This window comes from Diadema antillarum, unplaced genomic scaffold (assembly GCF_040938485.1).
Source record: "Diadema antillarum isolate AM-2024a unplaced genomic scaffold, OU_Dant_1.0 seq00001946_RagTag, whole genome shotgun sequence".
Taxonomy (NCBI): Eukaryota; Metazoa; Echinodermata; class Echinoidea; order Diadematoida; family Diadematidae; genus Diadema; species Diadema antillarum.
In genome coordinates this window covers 48884-69530 of record NW_027272606.1, presented here as the reverse complement: position 1 = coordinate 69530, position 20647 = coordinate 48884, and the positions used below count along the sequence as shown (strand labels likewise).

The following is a 20647-nucleotide window of genomic DNA, read 5'->3' as shown; positions in this document are numbered from 1 at the left end:
GCAACATCTTTTTAAATTTAGATGTGTGTACACTATGTCAAAAAAAAAAAATACAGTTGGACATTCCACATCGATAACTTTCAAAATAAGGCAAAAAAAAAAAAATTGTTGCATTGGCGTAACCCGCCCGACCCTAAAAATTCCGCCGACCCCATGTTTTTTAATTAGTTTTTTCGCTATCGATATCAAATATCTTGTTGATTGTGATCGTGATCGCACAAACCTGGAAGTGGGAACGGCTCTGGGAATATCGGATGTACGAGGGAGAGATCTAGCGCCTCGCATCATACGTGCATAAGCCTGGCTTGATCAGTACGTCATCTGTTTCCAACACGGACGTGTACTCAACAAGATTTATTCAGTGTATACTTAGCATTCAGCCTGCGATGTATTGTGCACAGTTTTGCCGTAGGTTTCTTGTGTGGAGAACTTACACGAATCTGTATATGTGGGACTGTAATAGAGATCGCCGTGTGCGATGAAAAGATCGTACATATGGGTCAATTTGCATCTATCTTATCTAAATCAAAATAGTAGAATATCTAAGTCAAAATAGTAGAATATGAAGTGAAAACATTCAGGATAGGGATTTCAACATCTTTAAATTCTGTGAAGGGGTATAATTCCAGTAATATCGGCCTCATAAATGATTTGTAGAATAGATGAACACAGCACATTCGGTGTGCCCCAGTAGTTGTAACTGTTCACTGAGCTGAGCACGAGTTTTACACGTAAAATGCAGGTAGCAAAAAAAAAAAAAAAAAAAAAATCCGCCTGACCGACCCTATTTGAAAATCTCATGTTACGCCAATACAACCCTTTTTTTTTTTTGGCCTAATTAAACAAGCCAAATACCATTTCAGGGTATGAAACTATAACTTCTAACTTACATTTTGCAGAATAGCTTAGTCAACTTGGTTCAGTGGTGTGGATCTTTGTAATGTATGTCGTTTGTCCATTTCTCACAAGTTTGGCTCTGGGATGCTCTGAGCATCCATATGAATGAAAATATGTGACCCGCTACAACAAAATGATCCTAAAGTCGGGCGAGTTCAATTATTTGAAAATCGCATGGCATAATTTCCTAATCTTTCTGCTTTAAATTGATATATAACACATCTTATAAAAATAATCGCCTGCGGAGATATCGATGTTTAAAAGAGAGCATGTCGAGACGTCTGGGAAATCACTGTTTCGAGAAAAGCACCCTAAAAGTTTTCCTTGCGACGCCGTCGTGATCAAGGGACACGCAAGTCAGTTTTCACCTCCGGACAATAGAAGGCAAGCCCTAGCAACTCCCAAAATGCTCATTCAAGCACAGCGTCGGCGGTCTCCTCACCGACCAATCAGTGACCAGGATGCCAGGAGAAGCGGCTGGGCATAGCGCACCCCGCCTGCACGCACCAGTCGACTGGGCAGTGTGTGAGCTTCACGCTTCAGTTAGCGGCAAGCAGCAAACTGCCCAATGAGATCACTCTGGTCGGTGTTAGGGGCGGAGCCTATCTGTGGCGCTCAATCCAAATTATGGAACCAGTTTCTGCTTCGTTGAAAAGCCAAAAAACGTGGCCCAGAAAAACGCTATTTTTTGGTCTTTCCTTTCACCATTTTGCTTCAAAATTTCAACAGATGATAGAAGATATGTCAGACTACAATAATATGTCAAAATCAGAAAATCGTAAGTTTTGACCAATTTTGATGCTCTGACTTCAAACTCGATTTTCACGGCTTCGACCGTGCGCGACTTTAGAACCCTTTTGTTGTAGCGGGTCACATATTTTGCTCACAACTGACAGGGCTACCGTCAAATAAATTAAAATTTTGTTCATAACAATTTTTGGTATTACCATTACATCAATTTGTGTGTAAATAAATTTGTAAATATTGCTGTCATGATCATCTTCATGAAAAAAGGGAAAAGAAAACAAAAAACAAAAAGCCGAAAAGGAGGGCCTCAATCAAGTTTTCAATGACTTAATAATTTCATTTTTTTTTTTAATCATTCATTTTCACACCGTGCTATTATAATGTTTGCAAAACTCAAAATCTACATCCTTTTTTTATGTCTTTCATTTTTCCATTTGTTTAATTGAAAATGAAAAGAAACAATCGGTCACTTTTTCAAAAGATATCTTTGTGAGAGAATGTGTGAACTTGGTATTTGTTAGGCTTGAACACAATGGACAACACAATAACTTGGAGGGAAGAGACTTCTGACATGTTTTACAAATATTCCTGTTTCTCTCTGACCACTGAAGCAAATCAAATGGGGGTTTCCTGCAGGATATAGGTAATGAGTTATAGCTTCATACCCTGGAATTGCATTTTGATTGATTAACTAGTACTTTTAGGATTATCTATGCAGAAAGTCTGCTTATTGTATTTTTTCAAACATATGATATGTATGGGTAGACTGTACAGACTATTCAAGTTGACATGAATGTTCACAAGAAACATAATCTCAGCTTTCCTCTTTGAGAACTTTTGTCTATAAGTTTACTACAATTTGTGGTTGTATCATGTTGAAGTCTTAAATTTGTATGTCTTGAAGCTCTTTCCTCATTGGTGACATTTGATATCAATCTGTATGTAGCCATGTTACAAATTGTAGCTCAAATTGGACCAAATGCCTACCATTTGAGAAATGAAAGTACCCTTCAGATATTTATTGCTAATATTTTCTATGCAACTGCCTAACTGCAGAACTTCAGATTCATGAAAAAAACAGTGCATAGAAAAATAACTTTTTGAACTATCCACCACATTCGCTATATGTTAAAGCCACAATGAACCCATTTCTTTCCCATACTAATCCTTCCCTGCTGCCTATTACTGGTTCATAGACATTCATGAGTGGTGTAAATGTCTTGTAATGGCCTTATTGCAAATGCCCTTCATGAGTGATTATCTTTATATTGTGGTCATACTCTACAATGTGAAAATACATCTTGCTTGAGACCATCTCATAGAAGTGAAAATGTATATATTTCCTTTCGCTTTGCTCTACTACTGCTCAAATCTTTTGCATATATGAATATATCATTGAGGTTTAGAAGATAGGTGGTGAATGCCAAAATTGTCATTGGATGCCAGTTGTATTTACTGTAGTGTCATGGCCTCAAACATTGATTGTAATTGCCCTTCCTGTTTCTGATGTTTTGTAGCCCAAGAATCTACGCAAACTCATTTTACAGTACTTCAAGCAGTTTGCCAACTTTAATGAAGAGCAGTGTGTGTTCAAATTCTTTGAAGTCCTGTCATCAGTACATCGCTTTGATCATGAGAAGTTCAAGTGTGCGCTGGGAGTAAGTGTACTATTGTCTGCAGTTGGCAGTCTGGGCTCCTATCAAAGCAAACGAAATAGCCTATGAGTTTTGTCATTCAGCATATAGATTTGTAGATATGTGATCTAATTAATAACAATATTTTACACTATGACAGAGCAAACATTGCATGCTAATTAGAAAATGGAAAGGATAACTGAATACTCCCAGAGTATACCAGGTACCTGCAAAGCTCATGTTAAATTGCATATGAAAGAAAGCCTTACACTCATCACATCAAATAGTTTTTGTAAGCCTTTGATACTGAACTGCAGATGTCACTACATGTAGGCCCATAGCTTTCTTAGTTTTCCTCTTCTTTATTTGCCAGATGCTACAATGGAAGAATTGCCATGCTGGTCATTGCATGGTACTTGTCTGTGTTTCACAATGAAGCCAACACAAGGGATGAACTATATTGCTACAACTCGCTAAATCCTCAATGCATTTTGAGGTTTAAGGCTTTTCGTAACTGGGAGAACTGTTTTTGAGCACCAAAATAAAAAGTTCTTGTTGGTAAAACAAATGACTTGATATACATCACTATTCAGCACTTATCAAACTGCACTCAAAGAATATGACTGCGAAGTAACTGACCACCTGCTGAACCAGACTCTGTTTTTATTTCATTTCATTTTGTTGCACCTGCCAGCAACACTTGAAAAAATTTAGAGATCTTCAATCCAATCGAACTGAAGACTGTGATCAAACATTTTTCAATTCTTCTAGGGCTCTGATGCAGTGTTGAAATATTGGTTTCAAGTTTAGAAATTTTGAAGTGTGTGTGTGACTGTGAAATGTTCAATGACAAAATGTTTCAGGTGTTCTGGTTTGTTTTTATTTCACAGACCTACATGTGTGATAATTATAGTTCTGTTGCTACTTATAAATCCCATCGAAGATAAAATACATTGTGTTAGGATGGTAGTTATTGACTGACCTTTATTCTTCACATTATTTCTATTTTGCAGACTTATTGTCAATGATAACATACCCTAAGAAGGCCTAGCGGTGCGAAGTCATGATACCTTGTACATGAAGCTGGACTGTGTTATGTTTTTTTTTTTGTCTTTGCAGACAGGGTGGAGCATATCGGTAGAGCTGGTCATTGGTCCAGAAGACGGCATATCCTGTCTCACAGACAAAGCCTCCACAGTAAGACTAGGGAAGATTTTAGAACCAGGTCCATCCCATGAAACAGTCGAGGGCATTTTGTTAAATTCAGTTCTCCAGAACAGTCATGTACATACATGGAGATGGGGGAGTTGACACAGATGTCATCAAACACTCCAAGTCCAATAGATTAGAGACCAATGAGAGAATGCCCCTCTGTCATTCTCTTGGATGTGTAATATCTTTTCTGATTGGTTGAGTCAAGTGGGCATCTATTTCAGTGACTTTGTTGCTAACTAAATAGTGGTTGTGTTTATTGGACAGAGAAATGGTAAACACATTTCCATGAAATATGCAAGTGTCATCTTGTTTGTATCAATTCATCAGTGGAAACCGTAACTTTGATAATTCAAGTTCTACATAATGCGATTTCTGTACCTCTATTTTTTTTTTTTTTTTTCTGCTGCAGACAATGTAATCACTGGTATGATGAGATGCTTAGGATGTTATTGGTACTGATGAATACCTGGTGCATGTACATACCCGGGAACATAGAATGGACTGTTGACAGTCTGCATACATGTGAATGCATAGTCTTCTTAACATTTAGATCCTGATTTGATTTGTACTAGACTGTGAACTGCTCAGAGTTTGGATGACTGGTTTCACTGATAGCATCTCATCAGGTGTAGATAAATAGGGTATTTTGTTTTTAAACACTGTTTTGATATGTCTTCTGTATTATATTCTCTGTTCATTTAGCCCACGAAAATGGCAGACTTTGAGCAAGTCCAATCAGTACAGTCTCTCAGTACAGACAATGAGAAGAAGGGTTTGCTGCAACTCAAGATTGCTGGCGCCAATGAGGTATGTGCAAGGATGAAAGTGATAACTGTAGCAAGCTTCTTTCTTTCATTATTTATTGGGTAGGCTAGAGGTTTGCTGCTAAGTGAAAGATTACATGTAAGAAGGAAATTAAATATGGCAAATGATAGAAATTATCCTGAATTTATATTGAATAACAACACTTTACAGACCAACTATCACACACACCAAAAGGGAAAAGGCACAAATAAATACAAACTTGTTTCTGAAGCAGAAGTCATCATAACTCCCTCATAAGTCTTAACGCTAAACTATTTAAGAGAGGAATATCATGTGGCTTACTTCAAAGGTAGCAGTAAGGTTTTGTTGATATCTGAATTGTTTTACATTGTAAGGAACCATTGTCCGCGATTCTTGAACACAGTAAATCAATCTAATTGTGTGAATGGCATGTAAAACTAAGTGCACAAATTTGGTATTAACGTCATTGCCCTCATGACATCACATGCAATAAAGCGACACTAGGGGTGGGGGTATTAATCACCTTCAGTGATAATTCTAGTTTCTTCTGTCACTGATTAAAGTCTAAAACAAGAATGACAAAACAATTCTATCTGGTGGCATTTTTAGGTTTACTTATTTCCTTTCAAAAATAATATTAGATAAAGTCTGGCTGTACGTGATACCATGGTATTTGCATTTTACAAGCCATTCTTTTTCTTTGAAATCTCAATTTCATTGTATCGTGCTGAGAGGGTTTGGGACAAGTATTTCTTTGTGATGTTTGTTTACTCATGGCACAATTGCAAACTTTGCCTGCTAGGCATATCTTTACTTTTTTTGAATTAAAATGAATGACTACGTTGACAAAAAAAAAAAAAAATACTGTGCACTCTTTATGCAAAATTTGTTAAGTTACATATGTCACTGCATGACAAAGCCAAAGCAAATGGTTCTCATCGAATTTCAAATATTATGCATGTTTCATTGTGAACAATTTTGCCATTTGAGAAAGAAGATGTTTCACATATTTCTGATGCCAGTTGTATGTTGCATGTCATTTCCTGATACCTTGCTGTTCTGCTGCTGCCACTACTACTTTACAAGAATGACTTCTTTTCCTGCTACTATTATTACTACCTACTTCTGCTACCTATCCTTCTACAAATACTTCTGCTCTTTCTTTTGTACTGTTAAAGCAGGGAGGTGTTAGAAAAGGAGAGACAACTCTTTGTAATTCATGCAAACACATGTTTTGGTTCAAAGCGTTACAATGGGATGTCTAGCATTCCACTATACGCTTTGAAGTCATGCACTGCACCGCTCTAGTTGCAAGGCGAAGTTCGGAGACGAAGAACGCATCTCACCTTTCGTTGAATTACAAGCTTTATTTCCCAGTAAAATTTTAAATGAAATACTCAAATTGATTAAGAGTAGTTTAGGAAAGAATTCAATATTATAAACATGTATTTCTAGTTTCTTCGTAATGCGCAAATTGAAATGAAATGAAAATTAGGCCATCTTAAAAACCTAATATTTTTCTATAATGCGCACATTTCCGCATGTTAGTTTTCTATCCTTTAATCTGGGATATTTTGATCTTTCAAATAAAGTACTCCGCTAAAGCATGCACCAGCATGCTTTTAAACTATTTGCTGTTAAAATTGTCAGTTTTACACTTCATTCTGATTCGCTGCTCCACTTCAAGGTACATAAATTCATTGTTGCCATCACATTGAAAGAGAGAGAGCGAAATGCAGTAGGGGCAGGTATTTCTAGATGTGGGAGCGCTAGTCCCGATTATTGATGCTCTCTTTTGTCAAAGCACCTGATTTCCACCTGTAGTGAAGTGCATAACTTCTCGGCGGTGCCGCGCATGACTTCAAAGGAGAGCAGGAGTTGTCTCTCCTTTTCTAACACCTCCCTGGTTAAAGTATGAATTACTGTGGACTTTAGCTTCTTTGTTTTCATGTGTTTGCACTGCAGTTGCAATCTTTGCTGTGTGAGAAAATAAATCTTTAAATCAAGGGTTACTGAATGTAATCTGCTAAACATGATTTTTAACCAAGCATAACTTTTTTTTTTCCATGAACATTCCCATTCTGTTGTATCAGTGTGACGATGCATTTCATGTGTATGGCCATACAGCTGTTGATATGGATGTAAGTTTACTTTGTTTTGCAGTATTATTTCAATTTCTGTCTGCATTCATATGAAGCCTCTCCTTACATGCTTGTGTATTTCATGTATTTTGTTGTCTATCATTACTCTGTGAGAAAAGTATGTAGTCATTCAGTTATGGAATCATTTATTCATTTATTTTTTTGTTTCTTTTCAATGCTGCTGTGGCTGGGTGTTTCTTGTTTCTTCAATACAACCACTTTTGCACTTTGGCTCTTGCTCTCATATCCCTTTCTCATACACTGTACAGTAGTTATTTACTCTCTATCCATCTATATTTTTAAAGCTATACTTTGATTCCAAAAATATCTTATTTCTATCTTCATATAAACAGTCATTATTTTGTTATATTGTTCATATTATTGCCCAGAGGGATATTACCTCCATGCTCTTACCTGAGGATCTTGCTCCGAAAGTGAAAGCATGTAGTTGAAATCCAAAGAGCAATGATATTGATATTACCTGAAATAAAAGCAGTCCATATTTGTTTATATACAAAATAAAATCAACTCAAATTTTACTTAGTCCATAGCCACTGCACAGGGCAATTTTGGGTACTACCAATATGTAGTCCAGCCCTGTTTCAGATGCATTGAAGTCATGCAATTCATGTCTTTTTATCTTTTGATTTTTGCAACTTCTTCAAACTTCAAACATTGAATGCTCTAGAATGGGTTTCCATGGGTATTTTTTTGTGTGTTTTTTGTGTTTGTTTGTTTGTTTGTTGCTTTTTTTTTGGGGGGGGGGGGTTAGTTTGGTGAAAGTACATTTTGCTTTTGGTATTCCACAGTCTTGTTAAGAACTTATCTAAACTCTGAGTCTGTGGTGTTGGGTCTTGCAGTGCAAGGATTATGAGGTATAGTCAAGCAGCTTCCATAATGACATAAGTATTCCGTATAAAGTTGTGTACAACTGTACCACTCTTTTCTGCACTTCCAGTGACATAGAGAAACATGCTTTATACTCTTCTTTGTGTATTGAAATGTTAGGATTTGAGTGTGAAATTGTGCTGCAGAGGATTTGGGATACTGCACACATTTGCTTGTCACTTCCCTGTTTGTTTATTTGTGCGATAGTGCTCTTTTCTGTTTTGATACATGAACTCAAGTGTGTACTGCTCCATCAGAAATGTGTCATAACTTATTCAGGGAGTTTCCACATATGACATAATTGGCAAGAAGTTATTGTGTTTTGTTTTGTTAAGAGCTCTTTTCCAACTCCAGTCGTAGTATCTTGCTTTGCACCTTTTGTTACCAGCTTGAGACTGCCCCTGTCGCAAGGGTTTATGATACTGAGCTGTAACATGTGACCCTATCCTACTAATCTGGGACAATAAAAGATTGACACACACTTCATCAAGCTTCAGCATTGGGTAATTCTGATGAGCTAAAACTAAGATTAATAACTACAATGTACATGTAGATATAGATTCAACATTGTAGTCAAGGCACCAGACTCTTTTTTTCTCCTCCATATGTTTGTTTTTGTGGCCCATTTAGGCCCACAAAGTGATCAAATTGCATTTTTTGGTGGCCCGACAAAGAAGTGTGATATCAAGAAAAAGTAAAGAAAAACATATAAAATGAAATGATTTAAGTGCTTCAATTACCATGTTGTGACAAAGTTCACTAAGTCTAACATATTCATTATTGAATTGAGGCGTAAACATGATTTTTCCATGACACCATATATTCATGAAATTACATTTGATGTAGGAGTTTACATACATCTGTTTTTAGATACCTGGTAGATAAGATTTAGCCTTTATATTTGACTGCGAAAAAAAAAAAGGTTTGGCTGAATTAGGGTGTAAAATAGACTAAGTTGGTCGTGAAGACTAATGGTAATCAGGTAACCTTGGCGGCTGCAGTTTACAGCTGAAATGCTTGCAGTTATTAACCCGTTCCTTACGGGAACCTGGTATACCAGGTTCCCAAAATGAAGACAAGAGTGCCTGCTTTAGTGGCCTAAATGCATGTTTCTTTGTGTTAAAATGCCCAGAAAAGTGGGTTTGATAAAAAGATCAAAGTTTATTCTATCAGCATTTGTTCTCCTTCCGTTTGAAGAATGCGTATTTCACAGTATTATGTACCTTTTCCCTGATTTAGTTTTCGCTTGTTATGTAAACTTGTACGAACATGTACATAGCGATCAAGGCTGAGATCAGTTAGATATCTGCGTTCGCTGACCCCAGTCACCCCATTCAAGTACCTGGTTTTGTGTAGAACAAAATATTCTGTGAGCTCATCAGTGCACGCTCTATTCATACCTCGCACCCGATCGTTATTTCCATTGTTCACTGGCACATGTAGTTGACCGTGGAAAGGGGGATACAATATACCACTTGACTGCCTTCACACAGGTGGATTACCAACCTGTCTGCCTCTCTGTAGACGGGCAAAAATAATCTCGTTTGGGGGCATTAAAAGCACTCAGAGAATTGCGGAAGGAACGGGTTAAGTTATTCTTCCCTTTTCTGGGTGAGAAAAACACTTAAAAACACTGTACACACTCACAAATTTTTGGTGGGGCCACCATAACTTATCATTTGTTGAATAATGGTGGCCCAACATCTATTTCTGGTGGCCTCAGGCCACTAGGTCACTGCTTATGTTGAGCTTTGATGTAGTAATAAATAATCAACCTGACTAATTGCAAATTTGCAAAATGCATGTGATGGACACATTTTCCAGCTAAAGCCTTTGACTTTTGACTTGCAGGGCAAGGGTTGGGTAGGGACCAGGTTAGGAGAAAAGGAAAATGATAATGCATATGTGACCGTGCTCCACAAAACGAACATAAAGTCGCACACACTGATTTTGCGCGAGGACTGAAAATAAGTGAAATGGGTCAACCAAGCCGATCTTGACTTTTTCATATTGAACGAATTGTCCGATTTTCCCCAAACTCTCACTGATGTGTTCTACTTATTTTGCTGCATTCACTTAATCCACATGTATATGAAGGTGAACTTGTCCTTTAAAGGTACCGTCTCTGGCGCCAGAGACGTAAAGTTGCACACGTGCGGGTTCGAACCCCACAAGATGATGAAACAAAATACCTCCTCTTTTTAAATACTTTTTTTTTTCAATGGAGTAATTCCACTTTCATCCATGTAGAAATCACATTCTCATGTAAACGCACCCATACGTACACACACACACACACACACTCACAATATCCCTTTGTTTTGTGTTAGAGGCTACATTTCTTTGACTGCTGCAAAATCTTGCAGGCTTATAGAGTTTATTAAACTGATCATATTATATAATGACGACGAGATGAGACAGCCCTCCTGGTTATGCAAATAATGGTCGAAGTTCATATTTTAAAATGAAAATGTTAAAGTGAAGGTGACTCTGTAAAGACTTTATCGCCATGTTTGATTTCTGTTTGTTTGTTTTTTTCATTTTGAAGACCTATTGGTAAATATTCAGATACAAAGCCTGTCAAATCGACTTACTTGCACACGCTGACACATGCATGAAATTTCCATTTGGTTGCATGACAAGAAACAATTTGATCTGAATTATGCAGGACTGTATAAAGAACTGGACTTCACGAATGTTTCTCAATATAACATCAAGTCGCTATTTTACATCATTTTCGTTATCGATCACCCATGACCGATATCTGATGACCCCCCAGCGTATATCACCTAACTCGTCTTCAGTGACGAGTTTCATATCTCGTTTTGTTTTATGCTTTCTTGTAGTGTTAAGCCCAATCCTATTAGAACATTTCATATGTTTTAGATCACCAGCAGATATTCACCTACAGAAGTCACCAATTTCATATACACACTGTAATAATACTTCTGTTCATGGTTTCTTGTTTATAGGTTTATGAATCTAGATTATGATTAGTGTGCAGGGTTTGTGAGTGTGAACATTGTTGATTACCAGGTATGCTTACTGGGAGTCCCCTTATAGTGAGGTTGGATACAACAAAAACTGTTGGGTCCCAATTAAAGTATTAAAGCTTTAGCTATTAACCTATGGGATTTCAAACTTTCTGTATTGTGAGATAAATGTAAGGGCCCTGAAAACAAAGAAAAACAGAAAATTGTTTGGATATAGCAAGGAAAATTTCTGGTCCCAAACCAAACAGCCGGCAAAGTCATGCACCATGTCAAAACCAGTATACTGTAAAAGTGGATATTTTTCGCGCGACTAATTTTTCGCGCTCGGCGGTAGGAGAGGAGTTTCGCGTGTTTTTAATTCCGCGGAATCAAGACACCAACTCCTAGAACATATTGCAAGCAAAAATATTTGCATGCTTTTATTTTCGCCCTAGTTTTGGGTTGCGCGAAATGCACGAAAATTTCAACACCGTGAAAATGTCCACTTTTACAGTACTGCTTTTAGATAACCACTCTCTGTACCAGGTAATCTCATTGTAGCAGGATTCTCCTGTATATGCACCGGTATTCAATTGCACTAGGCATTCAATTGCTAACTCTCTTGGAGGAGCTGCCCCTTTTAATGTTTTGTATAACAGATACATATTGTATATGGCACTGTACAAGATGTTAGTGCTTTGGATCATCATCATCATCATCTTCATATGCCTGTGGCTGTGGTTCTTATACCATACAGTAACCACTCAATTGATTTGAGTACTCACATGGAAGCGCATAAAGTATACAAAGTAGATTTCTATGAATCCTCTATTCAGATGACTAATAAAGCCCAGGTACAACGTGCATTATACAAATATGGATATTTGTCCCACTGGACTCTCGGACCTAAAATGCTGCATCTTTTTATGAATAGATATTTTCCTCCCAAATATATTTTGACTTTGCAGTTGGGAAAGTAAACTGCAGTCATATAGCTGTAACACAATTTTAGGGACATCTAATTTTGTGTATTGCAATTCACGGTGTCCTTTTTTTTCCCCCATACCATGGTGATTGCATTAACATTATTTAAGTGATAGGCCGATATTGAAGGCTAGTCTTGCTTCATGACTTCTAGCATTGGTAGCTGTCACTGATCTTTATAGGAGGTATCTGGATATCTCATCGGCCAATTGCTTTGAAGCCACTGCACAGCCATCTTACCACACACATTGCCCATACATTTGTTTACGGAGCTCATGACATCATGTGATCTTTGTGACAGTCTCTGCTGGAAAATGTGTGCTATTCCCCATAAAGTGTGCCTGGTAAGATGGCAGCACGGTGACTTCACTTGTTTGTACAGCATGAATGAGCCTGTGAGATACTCATCCAGACTACATTACTATGATTTGATCCCAGAGGGCGCTGTTGTCTTTCACTATCAGCGCCTGGTGCTACACTAGTCCTTGCAATCATGTGTGCGGCCTTTCTTTTTAGAGGTGATTTTCCTCCTGCTTTTAGTTTGTTCTCAGATCTGTACATATAAACAACTTCTACTTGCAGCCATTTCTGAACAAGTCTGTCATTGGCACTAAACATTTAAGCAAACGTTATGAAAGTTTCAGTGTTAGGTTGATTAACACAATTTTGTGCTGGTGTAGAAGCCTGTGGTATTAAGTTAGGAATGCTTATGTTCAGGAAAAGTTTGTATGTTTCATATGTAAGACAAACACACAAACACACACTCGTGCAATATTGCGGTGCAACAGATTTAGTTTACAGATTTTGATGTTGGGGTTGTTTGTGTCATTTTGATCACATTAGAGTTTTTTCCCCCACAATTTGTATCTTTTTTTCTTTTGAGGCTCAGATCAAATCTATTAAATGGGATGAAGTTATTAATATTTAAATGGCTAATGTAGACAATTCTATGCAAGAACTCCAGTGAGCAGCTGAGGTTCTGTGTACGGATATCTCTTTTTGTCCCTGCCGATCGAGTTCGAGCAGGGGACTATGAAACAGGCTCCGTACGTGTGTGTGTGCGTCCGTCTGTGCGTCCGTCTGTGCGTCCGTCCGTCTGTGCGTCCGTGTGTGATCAAAATGTTCAATTTGCTACTTCTCTGTCATTTATGAGCCAATTTTGATTCTGTTTGCTTTATATGATAGCACTACATGGGAGCTTTGAAACTTCTACACAGAATTTCAGTTGTGACCTTTGACCTTGACCTTTGACCTATATTGTACATTTTGCTACAAAATGCTACTCCTTCGCCATTTCTAACCCGATTTCGATTCCGTTTGCTTTATGTGATGGCACTAGGTGAGGGCTTCAAAACTTCTACACAGAATTTTGACCTTTGACTTCTTTGACCTTTGACCTTGATTTTTGACCTATATTGTACATTTTGCTACAAAATGCTACTCCTTCGCCATTTCTAACCCAATTTCACTTCCGTTTGCTTTATGTGATGGCACTAGGTGAGGGCTTCAAAACTTCTACACAGAATTTTGACCTTTGACTTCTTTGACCTCTGACCTTGATTTTTTACCTATATTGTACATTGGCTACAAAATGCTACTCCTTCGCCATTTCTAACCCGATTTCGATTCTGTTTGCTTTATGTGATGGCACTAGGTGAGGGCTTCAAAACTTCTACACAGAATTTTGACCTTTGACTTCTTTGACCTTTGACCTTGATTTTTTACCTATATTGTACATTTTGCTACTAAATGCTACTTCCGGCGGGGACATATATTACGCACCGCGTAATTTCTACTTTTCCTTGTTTTTTTTTATTTTGTATTTAAATTTTGATTTCACTCAATAATGATAGTCAAGTTCATTGCCAAGTTTAAACTGTGATGCTAATAAGTTGAAACTGCTGTCTATGTTTAAAGAGAAGTTTGCTGTGAATCAATTGTTCAAATATATTTCATCAATAAACTGTATAGCTTTCAGTATGAATGGGTACTCAAGTTGAACATAGGAGAAGCCCCCTGTGGTGATATGGGTTATTCCTGCTAGTATATTAAAATCATGGAATGTTAAAGTACTTTTAGTATTTAAAAAAGAAGACTTGTTTTTGTTGTTGCATATTTATTATTCATTATAAACTGCACTGGTTGCACACATGATTTTACATTTTATAACACTAAAGATGTTTACTGGTATACTCTAGTAACGTTTCATTCACATATAATGGCTAAGTGACAAAATCAATCTAGATGTTAAGAACACAGTGAGGTGTTTTAGGTTGGCACAGAAGCAGTTGCACGACGTCATGTATAAATCACATCATATATCGTGACCTACTCCTTAAGTGTTTGGAGTATGCATCTCTTTCAGTTATAAATTTCCGCATGTGGGGTAAATACCATGGTAGATACTAACTAAATATGGTGTTCCTGCCAACTCACTTTTGATGACATTGTGTTACAGTGCATAGGGTGTGTATGTTTTTGTATCTCTACCCATGCATCAATTTTTTTTTCCAGGGTCTCATTACCTGATTGCAGCAAAATCAAAAGCTGATGATGCTGTGTGTATTGAACTATTTTCATATTTAGCAACAAACTTTGGAAACAAAGTTTTTTTTTTCTGTCAAGTCCAAGTGGTATAAACGCCCTGAATAAACTCAAGAAAAGTAAAATAACGAAAACACCACTCAAAATGGGAAGAAAAAAATTCCAGCAATGAAAAGAATATCCATCAAAAGTAGTATATTAATACTTTAAACTAAACACCATAATTTTTCTCTTCCTTGTCTTCATTATGCCTTGAAGCATTTCAGAATGAATATTATTTGACATATATGAATGCTATTCAAACAATGCATAATCCATGAGAATCATCCAGAACAAACTAGAGACAAAAATGCATGGATTTGTTGCATGGATGCAATATTATGGACCTTTGATTGTTTAAGCCCATAGTCCATGTTGTAATGTGTATATCGTATGATTGTGTGTATTGCTCAGAGTCAATATTTGCACCATGCATACTGAAATGCATCCTGATAAAGCATCAGAAACAGGAATGTAGGCCTACCTGTAATATTCTGCATCATATAGAATAATTGTGAAGATGTGGTACAGCTACAGGCGTGCGTCAATGGTAGCCTTTGGGAAGACAGTGTTTATGCCCTTAATAGGTGGTTAGTGCTGATGATATCAAAGGACAAGTTCACCTTCATAGACATGTGGGTTGAGTGAATGCAGCAATATTAGTAGAACACATCAGTGAGAGTTTGAGGAAAATCGGACAATCTGTTCAAAAGTGATGAATTTTTAAAAGTCTGTGCTTAGTCACGGCTGGATGAGAAGACTACATAGCTTGTGATGTCACATGTGTACAACGATATAAAGAAAGTATAAAGAAAGTATAAAGAAAATTCAACATATTTTTACTTTTCTCGCATAACAAAAGGTCACTCCACTTCTCTCTTTTAGAAGGCAGGGGGAATAATATTACCCTTAACATATGTCAGTAACAAGTTGAAGAAGTGTGCAATTTATTCAAAAAGTAAAGTTTTGTGAAATGTTCTTTTTACTTTCCTTATATCATTGTACCAGGGAGGTGGGAAATCCAGACATGTTTGGCTTGTCATAGTGAAGAAATCTGTTAGTCATGGGTAAAAGGAACAAGGGATTAGATTGTACACTTTGTTCCCATGGTTCAAACTGTGTATGTGTGTGTGTGTGTTTATGTGTATGCAAATCACAACTTAAATCTATATGGGGAATAAGGAAAATACCAGTCTGTGACATCATCATGTTTGCCTTAGGAAAATATATGTTGATACAGACATGAAATGTACACACAAAAGTATACGACCATGGTATACATTTGCTGTTTTGCTCTGATTTTGGTCATAGCTGTCGTGATCTCAATAGATCACACACCACACCCAGGCATGGACGAAATTAAAAATGTCCAACAAAACAAAACCAAGACAAGGAGGAGAGATGGAAGAAGAAAGAGAAAACATGGCAAAAGAAGAAAACCTCAATAAATTAAGATTTGTTTGGACATCTACATGTATGTTCAGATAACTTACGTCTAAATTTGAGAGTATATTTCATAAAAATACCCCAAACACACAAAGCATTGGCAGGAGACATAATGATTGCAGGACTACCAGTTTACTGTAGGATGTAGTTAAAACACATCATTTACCATTAGTGAATCTCATGCGGTGTAGCAATAAGTGGGTTATGAGAGCAACTGTCATTTAAGCTTTTTTTTTCTCTTATGGGAAAGTATTATCATTACTATCTTTTATTTATTCATTTATTTGTTATTTTGACAGCAGAAGATTGCTTCTGCTTTTGAGGGCTAATGAGATACATGACAGGTACTGGAGTACTAAACATCTGAGAGTGGAATAGCCATAGTTAGATCTTGAAATGGTTCTACTTGTTAGCTTGCATGTAGATATGATGTCTAGGTATGTTTACTGCACTTCATGTATCTAGTGTTGGTGTCACTGCTCACACATTAACCTTTTTATAGCACCTAAATTTGCTTGTTTGATTTTTTGTGATGTCAACTTATACTGACAGAAGAAAGCAGTGATATTTACATTGTTGCATGAATTTAAACCATTTGATTGTGTATTGATAGAGGTTAACATGCAGAGTATAGTTTAACATGTGGATTATGTGAACCAAACAAAGTAACATATTTTCTTTTCTTCACTCCCCTACCCATACTTGCACACACACACACACACACACACACACACACACACACACACACACACACACACACACACACACACACACACACACACACACACACAGCACACATGCAAGGGTGGCTTTGTGCATCTAAGTGATTTTAAAAGAGGCTGACTGGGATGGTTCAGAGCATCTAGGGTTAAGAGGGAAGAGAGGGCAAAACTAATAATAATCTATCCTGCTTCTGCTTTTTTGCAACAATTATATCCATCAACATATGTGATACAACTGTCATGACAGGGTGCTTGTAAATCCTAGTGCTTTATATCAGTGTAACATCCTTTGTTGCGCGCTTATATTGTAAATTATCTCAGGGGCTACTTTTGTTTTCACTTGCACAAGTTTCTCCTCATCTCTAACGTTTTGAGTAATATATTACAATTACATTTGTTTGTAGCCTATAATTCTGGCTCTGCACATACCATCTGTCATATTTATGTTACACCTATATAGGGAATGTATTTTCATCCCCAAGAAAAAGTATAATTGCTGGTGATGATACAAATGCAACGTAAAGAATCATCCCCCACAAAAAAAAAAGAGAAAAAAAGTAGCCAGATGAAAATCCCCCCAAAAGTAGCAGATGAAAATTTTATGGTTGAAAAATCATGTTATTGTTACCATGTACTTATTTGAAGAAAGCTATGTGAGTCATATAACAATAACTTACCATTTTCCTGAAGTTCAAGAAGAAGAAATAGAAATGAGACTGAATAATTTTCTTCAGTCCTAGTAGAAAAAAATGGCTTCTTCTGTCTTGACTGATGTGTAAAATGTTGTGTCCTACTTTCATCTGGAAAAGAATCATATTATGGAGTCTACAGTTTATTGAAGAATGTGTAAAGGACATTAATGACAATTCCTAGATGAGTAGATGACTCAGTGTCATGCAAATGACTATTCCTAATAACTTTGATAACTTTGCATGATTCTTCACAGATTTATTTGCTCTATTCCATATTTTCTGTTTTGGGTACATCCTCAGTAATGGTAGCTTTCATTTGCAAAACATAGGAGATCTGTGGTGACTTGCCAAAGCAACCAAGTACACTAAACTCAAGGTCAAAATATCACAATTCCGTTTTATTGCAGTCATTTCTATAATGATTAGAAAATTCTTGAAAACAGAAAAAACAAAGATTCATCAATTCACTCTTTTTGTTGGTTCTATTCATGGAGGTGGGACCACCTCCCTGTTCTAATAGAATAGGCTGTAATGTGATGCCATTGTGGATACAGATGATGTTATGCGGTCAGCTGATGATCAAATTATGTCACAAATAGAAGGCAAGCAAAGTAACCTGTGCATAAAACTTCTGAAATTTAACAAATACTTTGCTAGTTTAAGTGCTGTAATAAACATGTTTGTGCATTTGAGGTGAATTGGGATTAAAGATTAGTAGACATTGTGCTGTTTGCTTGCCTAGTGACAATGACTTTGATACAGTGCACCTCCATTATAACAAACACAGTTTTAAGGAAATTTTTGTTACAATCAAGTAAAAATTCAGGTCCCAAAATTATAATTTATATATCTTTATGTACTTTACTGTATAAAGTTTGGCTATATGGGAATTTCAATATAATGAAAGAAAACCACTGGTCCTGAGAAATTTGTCATGACGGGAGTTACCTGTATTCAAGTGAAATGGAGACTATTACTCAAATCATAATGAAGAGTGTTTTGTACACTTTACTTGGCAAGAGAGGTAAATTCAAAATTTGTATCGTATTTGTTTTTTAGTGTTTTATGTGTATTTCCTCCACCTGGTATTTGCTGTATGAAGATGAATGTATCATTCTCATTTCAATGTAGGCAGTTTACATCACCACACCCTCACCAGCCATAGCAGAGGACATGGCAGCCCTGATAGATGGCTACTGCCGATTGGTACTTAATACAGAACAGTCACTCATCATTCGAGCCCAACAAGGTATGCATCACCTGCTTTGTACAGTTTATGACCATGTCAGATTGCATGACAAATGAAAATATAAAATCAAACATCTCAGCCTACATGTATCATCATGGCTTCAGTAGAAGTTAATATTTTTGGTGACAAAACACTTTTATGCAAAGTGAAGTAAGAGACTTCTGTAATGTTTAAACAAAAAGTAAGTGCTTCCTTCAGGATAAAGTCATGTGAAATTCATACACATGTCTTGTACCTGTTGCAACTTTGTGTTTGTGTGTGCGTGTGCGTGTGAAAACCTGTGTCTAAGCAAGTAAGGCCATTTTGCATTCATTAGTTGTTACTAAAAAGGACAGTGTAGGACATGCTTTCCAGTTTGCCAAGGAAAATCTTTTGTTCTGTGATTGTGCATAAAATTTGAATACATTATGAAAATTTCTTGTTACACCCAACACAGGCTGAATTTCAGCATTAAAATAGGATGTTACTATGAGACGATTTGCTGAACTGGTATTGCATAATCCATGCTGTGAAATGATTTATCTATTTTTACCTCAGGTATTTTCAGTGATCTGTTCTTTCTCTTTACACTGCATGTGTTCAGTGTGATAATTCTGTTGGTAAAAAGCTTTGTACCTGTAAGAACAGGTTATTGTTCTTGTGCAGTATGTCCTTTAGACATTAGGAAATCAACTGTCAAGCTGTGTACCGAACGTTGTTCCTATCTAACATTCAGAAAGCAAATTATAAGTCAATCATACTCAATGATGTAGAGAAAAATTTACATGTAGTTGTATCACTCAGTTATCCAGTGGAGAGGTATGTTAATTTACTGTCCAAGTTTATGTTTTCCATAAATCTAGAGTTACCGTCATTTTTGCTTAGGGATTGAACTCTTATCACATATTTCCATTATATTTCCTGTGTAAGATTTCAATAATGATTTGCCAAGTTGGCTTATTACTGGTGAGGCATCTTGTCATGTCCAAAAAGAAAACGAAGCAAGGGAAAAGGCAGAAGAAAAAAAAACCTTCACCTTCCAGGTAAGTCTCACAGTTGAAAAAAATGTGGTGATTTGTTGAAGTGATGGTGACCACATCACATTACCACAAACCTACAGGTTTCTGATGTGAACCCACACCTGCATGGTGCAAATTAAAGTTGCAGCAGTTGTTTCATTACAATAATGCAGTGAAGGTAACCTAATGAAAACTGTAAAGTAATTTGATTCAACTCCTTCAGTTGCACTCAGAAAGATTAAGGTAATAGAAGCTTACCAATAAAATCAGTTTAAAGCATTCCTTTTTATAGTGTTAAAATATGAAGTACTCCAACAAAGTTATCAGGCAAGTGGAGACATCACTACTGGAATACAAAGGTACATGTAGCTAGTAGAGATCAATCATTTGTCTATGCAGCTCCAAGACTAGAAAGGCTTCCCAATCTCTCCTGGACAAACGTGCCCATGATGTAAACAGTTCTGTGGCTGTTTTAGAAAGCTACATTTTATCCAAAGCATTTTGTATACTATTGTCCTGCAAAATCGGAACAAAACTTGCTTCTCACTAAATGTGTTTTGCACTAGGTTGGGGTGGAATATAAATTATACGGATGTTTATTGTTGTCATCTCTCAATCATTGTTTTGAGCTGTGCACAGGCAGATAACATGTTTAGTACTGTGTTGTGGCATCACACATATGGAAGCCAACTA

The 20647-nt window shown here is 36.8% G+C and overlaps 1 protein-coding gene across 3 annotated transcripts in view; it reads left to right on the top strand.

Annotated features, from left to right (window-relative positions):
• LOC139713305 (focal adhesion kinase 1-like) overlaps positions 1 to 20647 on the top strand; it is a 124804-nt gene that overhangs the window by 64518 nt on the left and 39639 nt on the right. For all 3 annotated transcript variants that reach the window (XM_071625049.1, XM_071625050.1, XM_071625048.1), the window contains exons 7-10: positions 3162 to 3302; positions 4398 to 4475; positions 5196 to 5300; positions 18839 to 18956. In XM_071625049.1, the coding sequence (XP_071481150.1) occupies positions 3162 to 3302; positions 4398 to 4475; positions 5196 to 5300; positions 18839 to 18956 (442 nt within the window). The remainder of the gene's footprint in view (positions 1 to 3161; positions 3303 to 4397; positions 4476 to 5195; positions 5301 to 18838; positions 18957 to 20647) is intronic.